General features: G+C 38.7%; 1 protein-coding gene across 18 annotated transcripts in view; it reads left to right on the top strand.

Annotated features, from left to right (window-relative positions):
* Positions 1-22,575, top strand: part of FARS2 (phenylalanyl-tRNA synthetase 2, mitochondrial) — a 231,007-nt gene that overhangs the window by 59,666 nt on the left and 148,766 nt on the right. For 17 of the 18 annotated variants that reach the window (XR_013182985.1, XR_013182996.1, XM_077181170.1 and 14 more), the window contains 2 exons: positions 5,120-5,279; positions 12,642-12,773. Coding sequence is in view for 16 of the 18 variants with exons in the window: in XM_077181170.1 (XP_077037285.1) it covers positions 5,120-5,279; positions 12,642-12,773 (292 nt within the window). In the remaining 2 variants the exon portion in view is untranslated. Of the gene's footprint in view, positions 1-4,969; positions 5,025-5,119; positions 5,280-12,641; positions 12,774-22,575 lie in introns of those variants that run through there. The other variant, XM_077181196.1, reaches the window with a different exon arrangement.

Below are 22,575 nucleotides of genomic sequence, written 5' to 3'. Positions count from 1 at the left end.
TACTTTGCTAGAATATTTGGAGGTGAATTTATTCCTGAAGCTGCAGTTGAACTGAGTGGTCGCAACGAAGAGCCTGGCTAGTTTAGGTGGAACTGATTTCACTTTCTCCAGTATTAATCCAAGTAGTGAACATTATATGATTCAGTATTTTCCAAGTTGTGTTGTATAAATCATGCCATAATAAATATATCTTCACTGATCCAAGGATCCAAATTGTATTCTTTGTTATTTTTAGTCAAAAATTTGACAGTGAAGGGCATCAGAAGGTCTGTTAGATTTTCATAGTTATCTATGGTCTAGGAAGTTTGAAAACTGAGGGTGCATCTTTTACTGCAAAGACTTCACTTTTTTTCAGACTTTGTCTTACTTTTTGTCATCCAGCTTAAAAAAACCAAACCAACAAAGCTTTTCAGAACAAGGCCATTAAATCTATCCAATGCAATACTTAAATTGTGCAGGAAAAAAAAAAAAAGAGGAAAGTGTCCACAAGTGTATTTGGGAAGTCTAAGGTACTTAAAAGTGAAGGAATTACTACTGCTACAAAAACAGAAGTTTATGATAGATGTCTCATTACATCAGGTGTCTGTGTAGCAGTGTTACTTTTTCTTTCTGGAAACATCTTTATCATTTTCCCTTTTCTTACAAAACACTTTGATTAGGTTAAAAAAACACCAAAGAATAGCCCTCCACCCCCAAAAAACAACAGAGGTTACCTTTCTTTGCTGTAATTGGAGAACTAGAATGGAAGGATGTAGAAATTAGGGTGATCACCTTCAAGCTTGTGGGTTGAAGTAAATTTTTTGTCATTTTCTGCCCCCAAAAATCCTTATTGATATGCAGTGAAGAGCCTTCTGTCATGTGGCTGTGTATCTCTTTGGTACCGAAGCTGGCTGCATAGTTACATCTTGGAGGCTGACTGAGACTAAAATTAGGTTTTCTCTTTGAGCCATCTATTAGTGGCATCATCTTCATCATTCCTGATCCATTGGTTGAGTCTTGAGTTCCACAGCCCATTTAAAATGTTGTGGGAAGGGTTTGCTATTTGTAAGTGGATTCAGACTGCAGCTGTTGGTTCATTTTTAGAGATATTTATTAGGGCCAGTGAGACAAAATTTATTTGGTGTGGCAAGGTTTGGTGTAGTCACGTGCAGATCCTCATATAGCGATAATTTTAAATGCTGGTTTGCCTGGGAGTATAAGTACATGAGTATGATTTATTCATTATCTTAATCACTGGTGTATGCATGAGTGGCAGGACAAATACACAACTGCATTGTGGAAAGACAGGATATAGTTACAGATCTCTCTGATCTGAAACCTACTCTGGAATCCATCCTGAAAAGAGGCCCTTAATTTTGAATACTAAGTGTATGGATAATGAAGGGATGTGAGACTAAAAAGTCTGTCAAATGATTGAGGAAATGTTGAGGTTTTGGTTAAATCACAAATGTGACTTCTGCCCTTCATGCCAGGCTGAGAAATGCTGGAGTGTGCTTTTGAAGGACCATAGCTCTATTTGTACTTGTCCAGTTAAAACTTTGTCTTCTTGCCCTTACACATTATCAAATTTTAATTTATTTTTATTAGGAGATAAACTGACTTAACTTCATGCCATATGGTTAGGTCACTTCAATTCCTTTCTGCCTTTTCCTTTGTAATGCAGCATCAGTCAGATATGCTGATAAATCCTGGGAAGTGTTAATTTTTTTTACTTTTTCATGGTGATCCAGTATTCAATGTTTTGCACACCTTCACTCAAAGAAAAATCTTCTTGTCCTTACACTAGACAGACACATAGGTACTCGATTTATGGCTACAGGAAATTTCTTTCCTGCTTGTAGTAGTGACTGATTGTATTCAATACAATTAGATAGTGCATGCTGTTTTAGTCTGCACTGGAGGAATGAATGTACGTGAAAATGTCGTCTTGCATGTGTCAATGCTTTATGCAAGATGTTAGGTATTTTTTTTTTCTCCATTTGCTCTGATATTGTTTGTGCTTGAGAAAAATTGACATCAAAAAGGAGCAACTGTAGGTGATTCTTCATTTTATTCAAGCTTTGACTTTCCTGGCTTTATGTATACAGAAATGTTGAAGTGTTTCTAATCCAAGACATGTACTTAGCACAGTTCAATCGTTGTAGTAGTGAAATTGGCGTATCGGTTTAAAGCCACCCGTATTGACATAGCAATGTCAGTGAATGGGAAATCAGGAATAAATATTAATACAACTGTAAGGTATATATGTTTTTTTTTTTCTCGGTATAATCCCATCTGCAGCTGATGGAGCCTCTGTGGAGAATACCAAAGCCTCTCGGTGCCTGACTGTAAGGGGGAGCTGTTGTTTTACCTGTTTCTGGGACTTCCCTGTGCTTTCAGAGTCTGTCTGAACTGGACTAGAGTCATACATGTGCCTAAAGTGACCCAGCCCTGTTCCATGTGCCAGCTCATCTCTTGGAGCTGCTAGTATGCTGATATTTGATTACTAAGCTCAACTTCACCATTTTCACATCCCTCAGTTTCTTCCCTTCTCCTGAGTTACTGCCCATGTGGATCCATCTCCCAGCTTGGCTCAGTACACTGCTGCATGGGCCCTTGTCCTGGCTTGGAGTAGGAACCTATGACTTGGAGGCACTTGGAGATGGTGCCTATGACTGGTTTGGCAGGATTAAGGCTCAAGCAGGTGACAGGGCTGCATTATGACTCAATGATTCTTGCTCAATGTATTTTGTTTCCACATCTGATATAAACCACTGAAATAGAATTTTGCTTTAGACTGTAATTGTGATATCAACATTTCAGAAATAATACAACAGTAAGGAAAAGTATTTCTATGTACTTGTTGATACAAGTATGCTGTGTTTTGAAGGCTAGTGTCCAGAGTAACTGTTCTTTTCAGTGGTCTGAGGAGCCAGTCTTAAGCTGAAGGGAGGAGTGAAGGGGAAAAGGAGGAAGAGATTCATGTCCTAAAATCTGCTGATAGGTAAAATAACAAATGTACCTTCTAATGTGTAAATACAGTGTATTCTGGTTCAAAGAGGGAACATCTCTGTTGTCTGAAGGGTGTTTCTTGCTTAGTGAGTGAGTCAGTCAGTCAACAGAAAAAATAGCTACCTGTGTAGGGTTGTTCAGAGCAGGAACCTAATTTAGCCACTCTGTGTTCCTCTGTAAGGGATCCTGTGTCTCTCCACTGGCCACCCAGTGAGCCTAGGACAATTATCCTCCCTAGGCTAATGCTGGCCTCTCTGAATTTCCCTGGCTTTCCAAACCACATGCTGGGTGACCTATCTGCCTTGCTGACAGCAAATTAGTTGTAGGGTGGGTATTATCTTCTTGTTCCAGTCAAGGTAGGATTAATGTCAGTAAGAAGAAGGGGATTTAATCTTTCACATGAGCACTTGAATAAAGAATCTGTTATTTAAAAGTGTGGCACTTTGTTTGTCAAGCTGCTGCCTCTTGGTTAGTAAGGGCATTTTTGTTAGACTGGCGGAGAATCATTTTATTTGATATTATACATTCCCTTTTTAATTTAGTATTTTCTGCAGCACACTAAGAACATTAAGAGAAGAAATGTTGTCTAAATCTGCCAGCAATCTACTTGTGTCTAGCAATACAAAGTTAAATGTGAATGGATTTTTTTTTTTTATTTCTTCAATCCAGTGTTGTGCTAGTTAGCCTGCTGTCTAAACTCAGACTCTTCATTCGTTGTGTCTGTAGGAAATGTGCTAGAAACTAGTCCTGATTAATTGTATCTAGCATTTGTGAAATACCAGAGATTCACTTGAACTTTTTGTTTAGAGCATTTAGTGCTCTGAAGGCATCAAACTGCGGTTAAAACAACTTCTGTGGGCATCCATGAGTTGTTAAGGTTACACACTATTCGTGGCATCTCCTGAGTAAGAGCTATTTATGTTGGGAGGCTTAATGGAAAGAAAATCTCAGTGCATGTTTTTTCCCTCTGTGTGTGCTTGATTGACTAGGGGAAGGTAGAGGAGGAGGGGTAGGAAAGAGCACTAGAAACACTTTCACAACTGGCTCGCCCTACCCTCAAGACTTCATCCCAGATATGGGGGTTTTGTACAGCTGTAAGGATTTCCAACAAAAATACTCTTTAGATTGTGAAATTGCCTGCTTGTCTTCCCAGGACACAGAGCCTCCAACAGTGTTGTTTAATGAATCTGTTTATTGGTCTCTCTGAAAGGATATAGATTTGCTGGTGTGTATCTGGCCAGGATCACCTGGCCAGAAGCACATGGGGATATGCAGAAAGCAGAAATCTTCAACTTGCAGCAGATCTGGTGGTGAGCAGTGTCCAAATGAAGAGCAAGTCTGCCACATCCCAAAACAGCTGTCCCTGTGCTTCGTAACTTATCTGGAAAACCCCCTCCTGAGATCATGAATCCTTACAAGCCCCATAGACAAAATTCTTGTTCACAAAAATGATGCTGTATGGGAACATACAGGAAAATGGTAGTCCTTAAATGAATATAAACTTGTACCCATGATGAATCAACTGTAAACAGCTTTAGTCTCATTAAACTGCCAGGGTTTGTTTTGGGTTTGTTTGTTTGTTTTTTTGGTTTGGGTTTTTTTTAGTTTGGGGGTTTTTTTGTTTGGGGTTGATTGGTTTGGGTTTGTTTTGTGTTTCTGTTTTTTGTTTTTGTTTCTTTTTTGTTGTTTTGGTGTTTCTTTTACATCATCCAAGTACTAAAAGAGTTGAAGTTCTGATAAATGCCATTGAGTTCATTGTGTTTTGTAGTTTTTGGGGTGTAATTTACATACACTGTACAGAGTACTTTGTTCTGCGTGGTAACTTCCAAAGTAACTGAATCAGAAAAGGAGACATGCTTTATTTTGTAAATTATTATTTTCCTATAGCTAATAATATTATTTGATGATAGAAATAAACCAGATTTAATTATTTGAGCATTTTTGTTCTTACAGAGATTCATCTCTGCATTTAGTGAACAGAATTTGTAGAAACTCACAGTCTTTGTTTGTTTTTCACAGTGTAGACTTAGCAGGTAAGATTCCCACTTAAATCAATGAGACTTCATTCTCTATTTTCATTCAGAAGGTGACTGATGCAAAACACGGTGTTTTTGTGGTTTTGTTCTAGTTGTTCTCCAGCATTAAAGATGGTGAAGGTTTACAGCTGTTTGAGCAAGGCCATCGCACTGCACACAAGCAGGAGTGTCACACCATGGAGGCAGTGAGGCTGGTGGAGTTCAACCTGAAGCAAGTGCTCACGAAGCTCATGACTCACATCTTTGGTGACGGTGGGTTCTTGCACCTTTTCCCCCAGATTGCCTATGCCTATAGTCATTGGGACTTTTGAGAAACATTTTGCTGTGTAACACAGACAGGAAGCTCAGGGGTTGAGTTGGCAGCTGGTAATACAAAATAGCCAGATAGGTTTTTCCAAGAGGCCACACATTCCTCTCTGGGTTTTCCTGAATACTGGTGCACACAACACTGTGTTGACTCAGCAGGTTTTTGTGAAAATGTTTAGGTGTGCAGTGTGTCAGTGTAATGTGGTGGGCACAAATGCAGGTGGGGACATGTGGAGACCCAGCTGCAAGCAGTGATCTGGCAGAAGCTGTGTGCTAAAGGGACAGTGTGGGTCCTGCGAGGAGAGGCAGCTCCAGCTCCAGCACAAAGCTCTGCAGGACCCCCTCTGCTTCATCCTCGTGGGCCTCCTGTGAGAAGGATGGAGCATGGGTGCTGCATCGCATCTGGGGTGCAGGAGAGCTTGGGTGCAGCTGGGCAGCACTCAGATCCTGCACCAGGAGCAGGGAAGGGATGCATGTGTCCACATGCCGCATCCCTTGTGCGGATAAATTAAACCTTTCAGCTGAGGGCAGACCGTGTTTGCTAAGTCCACATCAAGCTGAACAGTAATTGTTTTTTAGTGCTTGCAGTAGAATGAGGAAGGGTAATGGATGTGTATATGAATGAAGTATTCTCTCCTCAGAAATACCTGCTTTCAGTTTCAGGAACTGAATTTATAAATGGCCTGAGTCAAAATTGCTACATTAATGTTATTTCTTGGCAAGGAGGCTGCTCTTCTGAGCTGATTCGTTTTTCTGTTGAGGAAATACTGGATGGTATTAGAATGCATGAGGTATCTTGCCTACTTTCTAAGGTGTTTTAAGATGTTTATTGCACTTAAAGCAGTAGTTACAAGAGTGGATTGATAATGATACCAAGTTCTAGGTATGACTGCTCGAATATTTTTCTGCATTTTTCAAGTTGACTTATAGCGTGCAAAACTTTTACCAGTTATTGTTCTATTCCACCTGAACAAAAATTTTGAAGTTCCTCAGCTCAAAGCCTCTTGTAGGTGTATTTTACTTAACAGTGACCTTTTGAAACATAGAAAATTGGGATGAAAGTAGGTAACAGTAAGAATGATAAATTTAGATCAACCTCAGATGCTGAGGATGTTTAAAGTGAACAATTTCTCAGAGTTATTAGTGGTATCTCAGACTGCAGTGGCATCCTTCTCTAACTGTTGACAGATACTGCACTTTAAGCTTCAGCATGTTGGCTATTACTAGTTCTTGTACAGTCCACCCATTAGCTATAAAGACATTAAAATATATTCATAGACTATTTTAAATGTACAAATTAAAGGTAGATGCCACCTTTTTACTGTTGGAGTTTTCTATTTCTATACCCCCAACATTTTTCCTGGAATACAAACACAATATATAGTTATTGAAATAAGTTTAATATGGTTTTAAATTTAAATTTGCATATGTATGTGTATATATATATGTGTATTTCCCCCCTTTCCCATTCATGGAAATACAGGAATTCAAAGTATTCAAAGTTCATGTTAGGCACCAGGTATGTGAGATTGGTGCACTGCACTGCACAGTCTTGAGGCACACATAAATAAATTTGTCTTTGATAGCTGTCATCTTTTAACTAGTACTTTACTCTTTACTTTACATGGTACTCTTGATTACTTTTTGTATCTTGACTTCTATAAATTTTAACTTAATATTTAAAATGTGTTTAAATGTGTTGCTCTTGGAAAATGTTTGTTTTTCTATATGTGGATATAAGGCACCTTGTTCTGTTAAAAGCAAAAGTTTTATTCCTTTATCCTTGGCATAATTTGTATTCTTTACAACCTGTACTGTCAGCAGAATATTGTAGTGAAGTGGCACATCTTTTCTAGCAGCATAGCATGACCACAGCTGCAGTAAGTGACTGAAATGTTGCATTGTCATACAGTCAACTGTTTATTATAGGCAGATTGTTTGGATTGTAGATTGAGACTGCTGTACATGTTAGTTGTGCATAAACTAGCTTGTACCTGAAGTCCTGGACTTGGAAGGTGTGCTTCTGCAGTGCTTCTCTGGGAATTTACTAGCTCAGGTTGATGATAGATTGAGAATCTCTGCAGAATCTCTGCAGAAAGGTCATACCACTGACTTGCCTTTTTTTTTTTTGTGGTGTTTTAGGTTATTTTTTATAGTATTTTATGAGACAGTTGGGCTCTACCTGGTTCCTTCCACACTATTTGAACAACTCAGTGTTGACAAAACAAAGTTGTTTAGAAATCACTGTGTTGTCCTGAGGAAGGTCAAAAACTTCATAGGATCTGCACTTACCCTTATTACAAAAGTTTGTCTTTTTATGTCTTTCTGGCTTTGCCAACAGACAAAGTAATGACAGATGTTAGAGGAGGAAGAAAGTTCTGGAATATCCAATCAGTTGCCTTAAAAGTTTGACAATGTAAAGTAGTTCTTCTTCTGGCATTTTCTGATGGTATGACATGCCTGATTTTGCATTCTACAAGTAACTGTCTTTCAGTTTCTTCCAATTTTCTGCCAGGATGCTTTTTCAAATACTACACCTAGACATCACCTTTCTTAGTTTTCCTCTGTTACTTCCATAAAATGCACACCTAAAATCCACTAATTTAAGTTACACATCCATCTCCCCATACAGTTCTGTCAGTGTAAGTAGTCTGTTAGTTCTCATTTTAGTTACCTAGTAACAAGGCTGCCCAAAATTTCCTCATAAATTAGCCAGTCTTTTTCAACTATGGTTCTTTCTCTAACCCCTCTGTAGCTTGTCAAAAGCTCTCTGCACTCTGGGAGATTCAGAAGTAATCTTACTATAGCAAATAGAAAATAATGACTGTGTGCTGGTTCTGTGGTTTGTTGCTTTACATGAAATGGCTCAAAATTCACTGCTATCCCATATTTATCTACCCGGTTCCTAGGCACTGGTAAGGGAAGGCAGGAGAGTGAGTAATGCTGTGCTTTGACTGATGGCTTTGCCACTGCTGATTCCCACTGAACAGCCACTGGATATCTTTTAAATCAAACATGTTCTGCTCATTCTCCTTCTTAGTTCTCTTGTACTGATACCTCCTTTGAGTGCATGGAGATCTATGGGTGTAATGAGTTAAAAAAAAATAAAATTATAAAGGACATAATGGTCTGGCTAATAACTTCTGAAAAATGTGAGGGTTTATATGGGCAGCCAGCTCCTGTCTGCTGCAAGTATGATGAATTATCTGAAACAATGAGGTGCAGAGTACTTATAAATTGATACACACCTCAAGAGGCCACAGTTCAATACCTTCTGTGCTTCCCAGCACCCTCCTTGCACCCCTCTCCTTTTTCTTCCATAACCTTGTCTCTAAAAATAATCCTCACAGCAACAAAGAGGATTTCTGGTCAGTGAAGACCATCTGGGTCTCAGGCTTTGTTGCTTCTGTTCTGTAGTGTATTAATAGGTTGCTTTTATGTGTTTGGTTTGTTCTTTTTTCTTTTCTTTCTTTTTCAGTGCCTTTGGTCAAGCCTTTTTCATTATGAGACTCAATTAGGCTAGCACTTGTTTAGCTTAATATCTAATAACACCATTACTTTTGAGTGCAGGCTATGACCAATTCTTTACCTGGATTCAGTGTTCAGAAATAACAGTAATTATTCACTGTTTCCATACTGATCTGACATATAAGTTACTGTATTGGGTTTGCATGGCAATCTTTTGGTAGCGGGGAGGCTGCAGGGGTGGCTTCTGTGAGGAGCTGCCAGATGTTTGCTTCATGTCTGACAGAGCCAGTGCCAGCCAGCTCCAGGGTGGACCCACTGCTGGCCAAAGCTGAGCCCATCAGTAATGGCAGTAGCACCTCTGGGATAACTCACTTTAAAAGGGACAAGAAAAAATCCTGCACAATTTGCAGCCAGCAAGAGGAATGAGAACACGTGTGAGGAGCTGCCCTTCAGATACCTTGCTTGAGACGCAAGGTCAATGGAGAAGGAGGGAGAGGAGGTGCTTCAGGTGCCTGAGCTGAGATTCCCCTGAGATTCAGCCCATGGTGAGACAGCTGTGCCCCTCCAGCCCATAGAGGTCCATGGAAATAAAGAGGTCCACCTGCAGCCCATGAAGGACCCCATTCTGGAGCAGGTAGAGTCCCAAAGAAGGCTGGAACCCTGTGCTGGAGCAGGCTTCTGGCAGGACCTGTGGCCCTGTGGAGAGACCTGTCCTGGAGCAGGAGGTTCCTGAAGGACTGTATGCTGTGGGAGGGACTTATGCTGATGCAATTAACGAAGGACTGTCTTTAGAGGGCATGACTTCACCCTGAAGCAGGGGAAAAGTAGCAGAGAAAATGAGGGATGAGCTGACCACCATCTCCATTCCCCGTCCCCATTGCTGGTGAGGAGGAGCTAGAGATTTTGGGAGTGGAGTTGAGCCTGGAAGAAGGGAGGGATGGGGGAAGTTGTTTTCAAGGTTTAGTTTCTATTTCCCATTATCCTGCTCTGATTTGATTGGTAATAAATGGAACGACTTCCCCCAAGTCAAGTCTGTTTTGCCCATGACTGTAATTGCTGGGTTATCTCTTCCTGCCCTCATCTTGACCCATGAGTCTTTTATTAAATTTTCTACCCCTGGTCCAGTTGAGGAGGGCAGTGGTAGACCAGCTTTGCTGGGAGCCTGGTGTTCAGCCCAGCACAGTTTTGAATGGACCTCTACCCACTGGAAGGACTCTCATGAGCACTGTGAGGCTCTGAAATGAGCAAGTGTGTTTATGTCTGATAACACAAATAATTTCTTTGAACAGGAAAAGTTTGTGTCTAGTGGTCAGGCCTTGATTAGATTCAGCAGTGTGTTCTTGTAAGTGCTTGTTTTAAGAAAGATATGTGTCTCTTGGCCTCCTAAAATTTCTAGAAAAGATCAATTTTGCCAGTATTTCATAGTCTGTATGTGAAGAAACAAACTAGGCCAAATCAGGAAAATTACATAGTACTACAGGAAGCCTAATCATCATAATCCTTTAGAGTCCTTAGTGGTTTAATTTGCTGAGTGTAAGTGATGCCCTTTACTCCTTGGGAATAAATTGAGCAACAAGACAATATTTTTTATCTAAATAATAAATGTACCCATTGGTTCTGTGGCACTCTATAGAAATGCAGTTAATGTTGCCAAAGGCTGAGCACCCTCTGCTTTTCAGTAAAGTCTTCCAGAGCAAAAGTCTGAAAGAACACTTGAATATAAACTACAGAGGTATTCCCAATGGCCTGGATACTGTATGAATAAAATTATTGTGGTATGTGGGATTAACTATTAATTTAGAGAACAGAATGAAGGTGAGAGTTGTCTCTTCATTGTGAATTTGTTTTGGTTTATTCAGAATGTTGTTTGTTTGCTTATTTGCATTTAAACCAGAAGCCTCTTAAGTACTAATATGCATTAAAATTCAAGAATAAAAAGAGCTTTAAATTCTTTTTTTACCTTTAAAAATTTATTTTAATTAAGAACAAACAGCTGAGAAATCCTTTTTTTCACAGAGCTTCATTTTTTAAGTAATCAGAGGATTAATAAGAAACAATTATCTGAATGTTGTTACTGAATGCAAACTAGTTGAATATTCAAAGTAGTTGCTGCATTTGCAAATTTTGCAAGCTAAATGAGAATATTTTATATGTGCACAGCCCAAGGATTAAAAATGCCAAGATCAGGAAATTAAAAAAAATGTTTTCTTCACACTATATTATTGTATACGCGTGACTCTTTTCATGTATGTATGTTTTTAATTGTCATGCAGATAAAAAGGAGCAATATAGTGATTGCTGTCACCCTACAATTGGGAATGAAACTATTGTAAATACTTCTGGTTTTCTGAGTTCTGTCTATACAATTATCAAAAAGATTTTCCATTACTCATATACTTTCCTGAGACTGGTTTTTAAGAAATCAGAGAAAATCTAGAAGTGCCAGTCTGTTTGCTTTGAAACCTGCCTTGCCATTTCATTTCTCATAGCATCTAGAAAATTTTCCTGTGACTGTTAGGAGGTATTTTATGTTTTGGCCATGCATATACATCTTTGTTGTAATTTATTGTTTCAGTTTCTGTAGCTACATTTCATGTTTCAGAAGTAATCAATGAAGATCTAGTTTTTGAGGCTACTTTAAATATTTTTATTTGAAAAATTTTAGGATGAATCATGCAATTTCATGTTTTACATTCCTCTTATGAAACATCCCCAAAAAAATCTGAAGATCAAACCAGGAATTTAAACAGTTGCTGTCACTCACACTACCTTTGCCTTTCAAAAATAAGGTTCAGCTCTTTATTTTTGAAGCTGGACCTGCCTGGTTCTTCATGATCCTGACTCTGATTAGCATTTGGCTTAACTGAAGAGAAGATGTGTTTGGGGTTAAGGCATTAGCTTAGCTTACAGAATTTGCATTTCAGTTCTCTATCAAGTTTTTATGGTTCATGTTTCTGAGACTTTTTCCTGACAACTAATGGTTAGATAAAAAAAAAAATTAGTGAAGCAAAGCATCTGTAAATCATTAGAAGAACTAAAACTCATCAAATATAATGAGCACTTTGAAACAACTCTGCTTTAGGCAGCACTGAAGACCTTGGGAAGGAAGACCTTGTCCTCTTCTGGCTGCACTGCTCTGAGATGCCAGGACTTTCCTTGCTCTGGGCAGTGGTACCTGCAGAGGTGCTGAGCTGGGGGGGATGGTGGGGAATTACCAAGTGGGACTTTTCCCTTACACTTATCTACCAAGTCCAGAATGCTCTGTGCATGTGTTGCATACCTTAATAATGTACAACTCTGTGAAAATATATTTCTATTTGTGTATATTAATATCCATTTTTAACTTTCACTTTTAAACATATACAGAGAGAATAGCTCTGTATTTTAATTAAGTTTTGATGAAAAAAAATTACTTGTCTAGACGATCCATAAAATACTAAGTAAAAATTAAAGACTTAGCTAGTTTTTCCTGTGAGAAGCAGTTAGTCATTTCCTGGTGCAAAGAATAACAAAATTACTGACTTTTCCATTATCTTGGCTCATTTTTGTTCGATGCCAGGTGGTTACCAGAATTTGACAAATGATTGATTTGGTTTCAAAGGGTGCTTGAATTGCACAAAGCATTTTTCATATTAGAAAAGACATGGTCATTTTTTTCCACAGGTTTTAAGATTTATCACCTTGCACAAGTGTTGTAAATTAGTTTGTTTGCTATTTATTTTCTCTGGATTGCTGTAATTCATGCCATTAGTTGAAAGGCAAATTTTACAGATGGTTGGAGGGATGGCCTTTTAAGCATACACCCTTTCATATTTATTTATTTTTTAAACACTGCTACAGGACTGCAAGTCAGATGGGTAGATTGCTACTTCCCATTTACTCACCCTTCCTTTGAGATGGAGATCAACTTCCAAGGAGAATGGATGGAGGTCCTGGGCTGCGGGGTCATGGAGCAGCAGCTTGTTAACTCAGGTACTGGAACTCCTTTACTTCATTGACATCTCTGTTAGCAAGCACTTCCAGTGCAAGCAGCTTCACAGCCTGGAATGCCCCTTCTACCCTGGTGAGCCCAGGCATCTCTGTCTGCCAGCTGCCACAAATACTCCTCAGGTGGAATGCAGCCCTCGAATGCCGTGATTTGGGGGTAGCAACTGAGCAAGTGACCTGAAGCCTGCAAACAGAAGGCTTGCCTTTTATTGTGTGCAGTAAGGAGACAGAGGGATGTCAGCCTTAAAAGAGGACCTAGCAAGTTCGAGTATACGGCATTTATTATTTTCCCAAGAGATGTCAAGTGCGTTCTTAGTAACGATTTAAAAGTCTCAATAGCAAATAACATCCCTAAGTATTTGGGATATCAAAATGCTCCTCTGTATCTAAAGCATAGAAAGAGGAATGTGATATCTTTCATGTTGCTGTTTGGTCGCTGGGTAAATGGTGGGTAGCTTTTTTCTTTGGTTTTATTGCTTTTCTCTTCAGGTTGGTTACTTATGAGGTTGTAAATTGCAGTAAAAGCAACGTCATTTATTTTAATTGAAATTATTACAGAGCAATGTCACCTGATCATTTTGCTTTCTAAAACTGATACATAAGTATTAAAGAAGGAGAGGAGAAATTGATTAATTTTTTCTAATTACTTTTTATATGGAGAATTTTGCATGCTTGCTCTTTCGTTTACTGGGGATAGACAATTCTTAGGAAGCACAGGAGAGTCTACATGTGCTTAGTGTTGTTCATTGTCTTCCAGAACTATTTATTAGGTACATGAGCCTTTTGGAATAGGATCTGTGTAATTCCAGCAAGCTTTTCAGATAGCCAACGTAACACTCAGTTGATTTTTTTTTTTCCCCCATTGATTTGCTATGCTGTTGTTGTATTTTCATGTGCTCTAAATTCTTCCTATTGAAGACCAAGTATGGTAACTATGAATTGCTTAATTTTGGCACCATTTACTTGGCACAGCTTGTTTTCCTCAAAGTTTGCTTGCATTTTAATGTGATCATTTTCCTTTTAGAAACATATCCTCTTCCAGAGTTTCTCCACAATGAATTAATGATTTATGCTAGTGTTCTCTCAGGTTATCTTCATACTGTGGTAAATACGGTACAGCTTCTAATCAGTCTCGGAAGTGAAAGACTTCTGTGTAATATTATTTCCATTAGATGTAACACGCAACGTCCAGGCTTTCTGCTTCAAAAGCTTTTATGTTGCTCAACTCTTATGATTAGGATCCTCTAATGGGTGTGAAAAGAGCTAAACTGTGTCCCTAAACAATTACTGTATACATTTGTGAAAGTGTGTGAATGGATGTACATGAAACACCAGAGGTTTCTGCAGCACTTACTTTTTTTTGCAGCATTCTCATGCGTGGGCTTCCATAGCACTTTCTCACCCTTGCAATTTCACATTTTTTAAATGTTAGACCAGTTCAGGATTTTCCAAGGGAGAGCAGCCAGTCTCATTCTTAGTCGTTCACTGGGTAATGGATCCAGTCTTCTAGATCATTCAGATTTTCCATGTTAGCAGCAAGCAAGGTTTCTGTTGTCTTGGTGTGTAGATGAGTAAGTATAATTTAGTAAAGGCTGCAAGTACCATCTTCATTAAAGCAAATTTAGCTATTGATTATTTTTTAAGAGTTGTTTGCATTCAGGAAAATCTCCTACAAAAATAAAATGAAGAGCATGGTGTTATTTACTATTTTCTAATAGTTATAGTATTTTTACCAGTGATACTATTTTAAAGGAAAAACAGAAATCCTTTTACAGTGTTTTTATGAATAATTAAAAAAATGTTCAGTACTCCAAAGATGCACTGAATTGTAAGGGATGATGTTGTATATTCCCCTAAGGCTGATGGTGTTTAATGTCCTGGTTTTGTGTGCTTTCTTTTTCATCTTTATCCCTGAATATGTAACTTTAATAGGAGGGCTGTGTATGAATTTCAATATAAATAAAAGGGTTTGTTTTCTGGTAAATCCTGGGAAAAATACAAAAAAACTTTGCAGGATATTAGAAAATACTCCCAGTTTTAGGTCCATGATGAGTGTACAAGGAAATTTTGTGGTTCAGTAGAGCTAAATTCAATTAACAGCACCAAAGGTATGTATTTCTGTACTTCAAGAGTTTGTTATCTAAGACTTGCAGAGCTGGTGTTCATTGGTAGGTGCCCAAGTTCCAAGTCTTTATGGAGTTCTACAATTCAAACCTTTGAATACAGGACATTGCTTGCTCAGAGGCTGTGATCACTTAGTGTTGCTTAGTAACTGTGAAATTGGAAGCAGTTAGGGTGTGATCCTTTGCTGATGGAAATCAATGGCAATGTTCTCAGTGCTCAGTGTTGCAGAATATGTTAGCTGGGGATGGAAGCAAGTAAATTGAACTGAAGTTTACATAAAACCATGAAACTATAAGCCAAATAATTTAAAAATAAAACCAAACCCAAACACTCTCCCTCCCCACCCCAAAACAAACCCAAACCCACAAACAAACAGCAAAAAGAAGAGAATCCTGTAATTTTTTTGGTAAGACTTCTCATGATGTTTTTAACTTCTGAGGTATACAATAAAATAATGTAAGGGTGGCATACCAGATCCAACCTCAAGTCCAAGGCATTGCTGTATCACGATGACTTCCCAAGCCAGTGCGTACGGGTGAGTAGAACAGGCATGGTTATACTGATCCTTCCCTGATACGCTCCTGCAGCTGCGTCTTTCCTGAGCTGAAAGTGGTATCTTTGCTTTCAACAGTCATTGTGGAATTTTCTTCCATTCATTTGTTGAAATGTTTGAGTCCCAGTAAATGTTTACTCTCTGCAATATCTTAATTTGCCTAACTTGCATGAGGAATCACTTCTTCCTTGTTCTGACCAACAACTTAGAGATACAGTTAGAGCTCTTCTGTCATGCGGGAAGAGTTAGTGAGTCTCTCTCTTTTTCCTTGTTTAAGTCACTCAATATTTGTTTAGAGTTCAGTTGTAGGTCTTGTCACTGACTTCTTTCCAAGCAAAAGAGTGCTGGTCAGACAGTCCTTCTCTACATGGGAGCTTATCTTGTATGTTGAGTCATGATTGCTCCTGCCTGCGCCTTCTCCAGGCTTCTTTTTTTCCTTTTCTATAATTCTTAATTTTGCAGTGTTGGCCTTTAATGAGCCTTGAGTTGAAAAAAAGGGAAGGTTTTGGGATGATGTCTGCTGCAGATGATGGCTTTTAATTGCTAGAGGATGTTGAAGCATCCTGGCACACAGCCAGACACTCAGCTCGGGTGGGGACAGCTCAGGTTAAAGTCTCATTTCCTAAAATTATGAATCATGAAGGCTGCTGTATTTAGGGTATCAGTAAGAGGAATTGGAAGAACTTTCCTGCTGTATGCAGATTTTTCTACCTTTCACATCAGAAATTAACAGTGATATTTACAGTCTTAATAAACTGATTTTATTCATTTATGGGTTTTTTTTAAATTTTATTTTTTATTGTCAACTTAAAAGGAGTAGTGAATGGTGTAGAGATTTGGAAGAGGAAATGCCAGCTGAATTTAAGGTAGTTGTCCTAGTTTCTTGTTAATTTTGTGAGTATTTCTAATAGAGGAAAAATTGCTAAGCCTGTCTAAACATCTTCATTCATACTGTTGAACATGACAAAAGGAGTTTGTCATGAGTTCTTCACATCATTGCTTTTGTTTTAAAAGCTGGAGGATTGTTCTCTATGAAACCTGATTCTTAAAGTATAAGTTTTTGCCATTTGGAATCCATCCCTTTTACAGATCAGTTGCAGGACTTCTTCCCAAAATTCAAATAGCACTAGGCCCAGGGCTGCCACTTTCAGCCAAATACAAGTCTTAACATGTAGAACTTGTTTGACTTCAATGCTGCAGTAAATAAATATTTCTCTTTACTCTTTATTTATTGAAGTTCATCAAAATTGCAATTTGAATGGAAGTAACAACTTTAAAGTTCTTAAGTAGTACACTCCTTTTTGGTTTTGGCAATAGGATTATCAGTCTGGACAGTTCTCAATGGGCAGCAGGTTAACAGAAGAATTATATCAATGTTACCTTGCAGGCACAGGACTTTTTTAAAAAAAATTTTTGAATATGTTCTTAAATGAAATATTAGTTATGGGTGAATTAGTTCATATATCAAGCAGCAGGAGGTATTTTGGACTAGGGGAAATCTAATCTCTTTTATCTATCTTTTTTTTTTCCTGCTCAGCTCTTGCCTGGTAAATTACATTAAAGTGTTTGAGCAGATGGTGCATGTGGCTTCAGTCGTGTGCTGGCCCATGTTCTGTCTCTGCTAAGAGCTCTCTGTGGGGACCTTGAAATAGTTAATGCTGTATGTGTTTGTATGGATGTAGTGTAGAAGGGTAAATATAATGAATTTAAAATACATGCCTGAAACCCTTCAAGGTGAAATTAAAGTTACAGAGGTATTGGTGTATCGAGCATCTGGGGCCTCCCGAGAACATGAGGTAATAAAACTGTTGGATGGACTGGGTCTTCCTACAGGAGCACCCAAAGCGATTTAAATCTGCTGCATAAGCTTCACAGCTCTGCATCTCAAATTTCTCAGGGTCAATTTAGGTCACTGTCTGTCTCCTGTACAACCAAACTACTGTAGTACCTTGACTCTCCCAGCCCTTCCTGTGCTTACTCCCCTGAGACCATGCTGAGATAGCGATGTCACATTCCTTGTTGTGGGCTGGAACTGAAGTACACCAGAGGCTGACACACATGCACACTGCAGGCAAAGAGTGCAGCTGCCTTAGTTAAAGGGAGCTTTCCTACTGTCCTTTTAAACTCAATAGAGAATGAAAGTCTTCCTGTTGGATGGAAGCTTCCTTCAGAATGTGTGGAGCTATTTGGATTGATCTGCTGGGCAGCCTCTTTCTATGTCTGACTGCAGGAGGAGCAGAGCCTCCCAATTTAGGCAGGTACCTGAAAGTAAAGTTAATATCTCTAATGAAGATACAGTGTCTGAGATGAAATAATATTAGTGAGAAATTAGGAAGCATCTGAGTGTTATTGACTTCCCAAGGGTTGCCTGTTGAAGAAATGGAGGTTGAATCCAAGCTTTATATAGCAGCTCCTGGGTCACCTTTGTCTCCCACAGTCCAAGTGATTTACATTTGCACATACATGCATACATATGTGTGTATGTGTAAAAAAATAAATACAGAATGAGACAAATATAACAAATTGATGACCAGTTAAATACAGAATGAATGAAGGATATTTGGCTTGTTTTAATTTTGATGTTTGGTTTTCTACACACACACACAGACCCAGTGTAAATCAGAAAAAGTGATTGTCACATCTGGCTAAGTTGAGAGGCCTGTTGAGCTGGCAGACACTGAAATTTTGCATTGCTCAGCTGCTGCTCCATGGAGCTGGTGTGGAGTTGTGGGCTTTTAGAGAAAGATAGGATTGAGTTTTTATCTCTGTTCTTCAGACACTGTACAGATACTCACAGATGTACGGATGTGGCATCTAAGACAATGCTGATCAGTTTATTAGGGAATAAGTAATAGGGCAGAGAACCTGATTTTCCCTGAAAATCTGTGGTGTTCCACCCTGTCTGTATGAGGAGAGGAGCTGTGATTGCAGTCACCTGGGTGGCTACCAGCAAAACATGTACTTGACTTTTAAATAGTTGATATAAAGGCCCAGTCATGTAAGTTGAGGAGTATGGAGTGGCAATTAGGTGCTCTTAGTTGACTACCACATCTCTTGACTGTAAAGGAATCATCTATAGCAAGTGACAGCAGAAATATTGGCCACTTTTTTGGAATCTTCAGACCAACAATTAGTGCCACCCTCCTTTGTGACTGCAGACATAACTGGTGGTTCGCTAAGCATCCCAGTCCTGCAAAGGGAGTAGATACAGCACTGCTACATATTTACACATGGCCTGAGCTGTAGCTTGGGATGTAAATTTTGGCAGGATTAGATCTGGACTCTTAGGACTTTAAAGGTTCAAGTTTCTAAAGAGCGTGTAATTTAAAATTGAGATGACTCTTATATAGAAAAGTTATTTAACTCCTTTCTACTCAAAGAGGAAATTGAAGAGAGTTTATTTCTTGTGTTTATATGAAGATTGCTTTTTGGGGCTGATTTTATTTTAGGTTCTTTTGAACTGACTGGAAGGAAGTCCAAGTTTTGCCTTGATAAGTAATCCAAAACACAGAAATGAGTAATACAGAGGTGATGCTCATGTCAATCAAAGGTTGCCTTGTTTTATTTGTTTCTCTTGTTCTGTTATCTCCAGCTACACCACCTGATCTGGTGTGTGTGTTGTGTTTCAAAACACAAAATCTTGACTCTGCCCTTTTCCTTGTCAAGATAATTTGCCTGTTGTTTTATACTTCATTTACAACTCTATTTTTAAAGCTGTTTTTTTTCATCAAGTTTTTCATACAGAAGGAACCCATAAAATTTTTGAAGTGTTGCTTTCTCTTATTCTATTACCTTTGACATATTCATTATCTGTGTTAAAGTTGAGATTTTTCAAAAGAATTAATATAAGCTTGCTTCCAATCTGTAGTGTTTGTATATATTGAAAAAATACAGTATTCCATTTTATGACAATTCTATTATATCTATTCCTGGGAAATGTATTATTTGTTTACAAGGATATGTGTGGAAGAAAAAGTATAAGATTGATTCTTGGAAGTAAGTAGTTATTATAAAACTTGGATGGCCATTTGAGGTTTTGGTTTTATTTGATTTTTCTAGCTTAGTGTTAAGAGTAGTAATGCCGGTAGATTTAGAGGGTAATTTCTCTTTCATGGTGCCAGATTACATTTTTAGTTGGAATATAAGTTCCTTATCTTCATAATTTAAGAAACTGTGTTGTCTTCATGCTTCATTTTCTCCTGCACAAAAATGTATGCGACAAAGGGTTAACTCAGTCTAACACAAACATTGAAATCAGCAGGAGTGTTTATTTGACTGACTAGCACATCTTTCCATTAAGTGAATAAGAGCTCCTCTCAACATATGTAAGGCCTGTTTTAGTCCACTTGAAATCTTGAAAAGAAAAAGAGACAAGCAGTTCCACCTTCCAAAGTTTCTGTTGCCTTTGTAGCAGTTTGCCCATGTGTATATATTGCTTCTCCTTCCCTTAAGTTTTTTAATCAAAAGTAAATTAAAGGTTTAGTCATTTACTATGATTTGTCTCCTTGGGATCTTGCAGGAGGATTAGAGCACCACACACAAGAGAAGGCTAAATTATGATGAATATATTTTATTAAGCAGCTCCCAAGTAAAAGAAAGTGGTACTCTCGGAAAGCTTGAAGAGCAACAATTTATGGCACAGAAATGGTGTTTCTCTTGGCTTTATTTATGCAAATGAAAATACATCCAAATAATACTATTGAATTACTACACTGTTATATGGTGAATGCTGAATGTTTTTAATCAGCCAGGAGTTGGTTCAATGAGCCTAATATAATTCCTCATCAGGCTAGGATACCCTCCGGGTGTTTTTGTTGCATTGCAATATTCATCTTTGCTGTTCCCAGGACATTTACCAGGACTACCCAGCTGAGGCTAGTGAAGAGATTTTACAGGCATGTCTCTAACTGTTTCTGACTCTGATACATGAAGCTCAGTTGAGACAGATTCAGTTCAGCTGAGATTAGATCAAGCATTTTAGGAAGTATTTTTCTTCCCTAGATTGCAAATGCAATCTTGATTTCTTATTTCTGGAGGGGGAGCCTTTAGATAGGGTACTTCTGTTGTGCCTCATTTCTTGTCTTTGAGGTTGGTGGTTGGTGAGAGGGATGGGTGGGGTGGGGTTCTCCTGCTGGAGCTGAAGGTGCACCTCTTTCCCCTCTCTGCTCTGCAGGTGTGCTAAGAAAATAGCAAACCGGAGGCAGTGTGTGTGGGTGGTCACCCTTTGGAACTCCTTGCCATTTATCAGAGTGATGGGTGAGCCTCATGTCTTTAGAGGATGAAGGGTGAGGAAGGGAAAACCCAAGCATGTTGCATAGTTGAGAGAGAGTGGCAGCTTTCTAGTGCTGCCAGCCTGGCTGTGGCAGGAGTCCAGGCTGAGCCAGTGGCACCAGCCTCTCATGGCTCATTCTGGCTGGAGGCTGAGAAGATTGGATAGCCCAGCTGTCCATGTGCCAGTGCATACTGATCCACTGCTGACCACACTGGTGAGCCTTGGCTGGGGATCACTGTTTGAATCGCGTGTGAGCAAACACAGAACAGCTCGAGAGCCAGGGCTGGGCCGCTGCTTCTCTGTCATTACTGCCTGCCAACACAAGAACCTTGCATGATGTTACCAACTCCAGCTTTGTAGAAATATATGTCAGCCCCACTGGTGCTGTTTCTACTTGTATTACAAAGACTACCTTAGCTTCACTTTTGCTTGGGCTTCATCTTCAGACACCCAGACTTACTCTCCTGTTCAGCATTCATAAAGTGTCTACAAGCAGTAGAGAGGATAAAATCTACAACATGTGAATAAAATAGTGTCCAGAAGGTGATAATGCTGTGATAGATAAACATTTTTCCAGAAGGAAGGAAAGAATCTAGATCAGGTTTGACACTTCTGTACTGCTGGAAGGCAACTGCAGCACAGCTACAGAGAGGAGACAGCCCATTCCAGGCAGTGTACCAGCTGGTTTGGGGCAGGATTTGCTGGGGTACCTGAAAGGAATCAGGGAAAAATCTCAGCCTTTATGAACACTTTTCCCCCATGTGAATAACTTGACAGATTACTAATAGATATTAAAGCAATATCTCTTTTTTTCCTGGACAGAATGAATATCATAAATTATGTATTCCGATGACTCTGAAGTGAGCACCAGTAATAGGTTTGGTCCTAAATACCACGGCAGAGTCCAAGGAAACTTTTGTGTGTAACAACAAATCAAATTTATTAGGTAATCATGGAAGTCATCTTGTGCCTATTTTCTTTTTTGGCCAGATGGAGAGTGGAGGGGGAAAAGTGCTTGTTTGCTTCCTTACTTTTGAGGTAATTTGGATTATGTAAAAACTTTAGATCAATGTTTCATAATCTAGGCAAATTCTGTATTCTCTGGGTGAAAATGTTGGCTTTATAAAAAAAAAAAAAAAAGTGAAAAAAAGAAGATCCTGATAAAAAGCCCATGGACTAGTGGCTGCAGTTTTAGAGAAGTTCAACTCTTCACCCTGCCATGACTTTTATTTCTACTTTATCTTAAAATTGTGGGGAGACAGCAAAAAGGAACAAGAGAATTTGTTTTTCTTCTTTATTCTAATGACAGAGATTGTCACCGACATGGTAATTCAGAGCTTTTTCTTTTTTTATTTTTTTTTTTTTTTAAAAAAAGGATTTACTGAGTTTCTTTTAGAACAGTGATTGATGTGAAATAGCAGTGGGGATTATAACAGAAGAAAAGTTAGTAGGATCTGTTTAAATAAGGCAAGAGACTCCAGCTAGGGCTTTGACTGTACTGGCTGAAAAGTATTTAGCTAATGAATTATTCCAAAAGAAAAAGTACAATGAGGAGAATCCTTTTCTCATATTAGTTCAGACTTGCTTAGCATGTTTCAAAAGTGACAGTCAAAGATAAACTCCTGACTGGGACTCCATTTTTCACAATACTACTGCATTGTGCACAGCAAAAACTATAATTGCCAGGATATCTCTGCTGCTGTATTAGAACTCATCATATCACAATCAAGACAGAAGCAGAATTACTCACTTTTCCAAGTGCTGAATTGCTTTATAGTCTTACTGAATAAAGGCTGGTGATCTTACAAAGAAAAACTGTATATTACCTGTAATGCCAC

The sequence above is a fragment of the Agelaius phoeniceus genome, chromosome 1 (assembly GCF_051311805.1).
Source record: "Agelaius phoeniceus isolate bAgePho1 chromosome 1, bAgePho1.hap1, whole genome shotgun sequence".
NCBI classification, from domain to species: domain Eukaryota; kingdom Metazoa; phylum Chordata; class Aves; order Passeriformes; family Icteridae; genus Agelaius; species Agelaius phoeniceus.
This window is presented reverse-complemented; position numbering and strand designations above follow the sequence as displayed.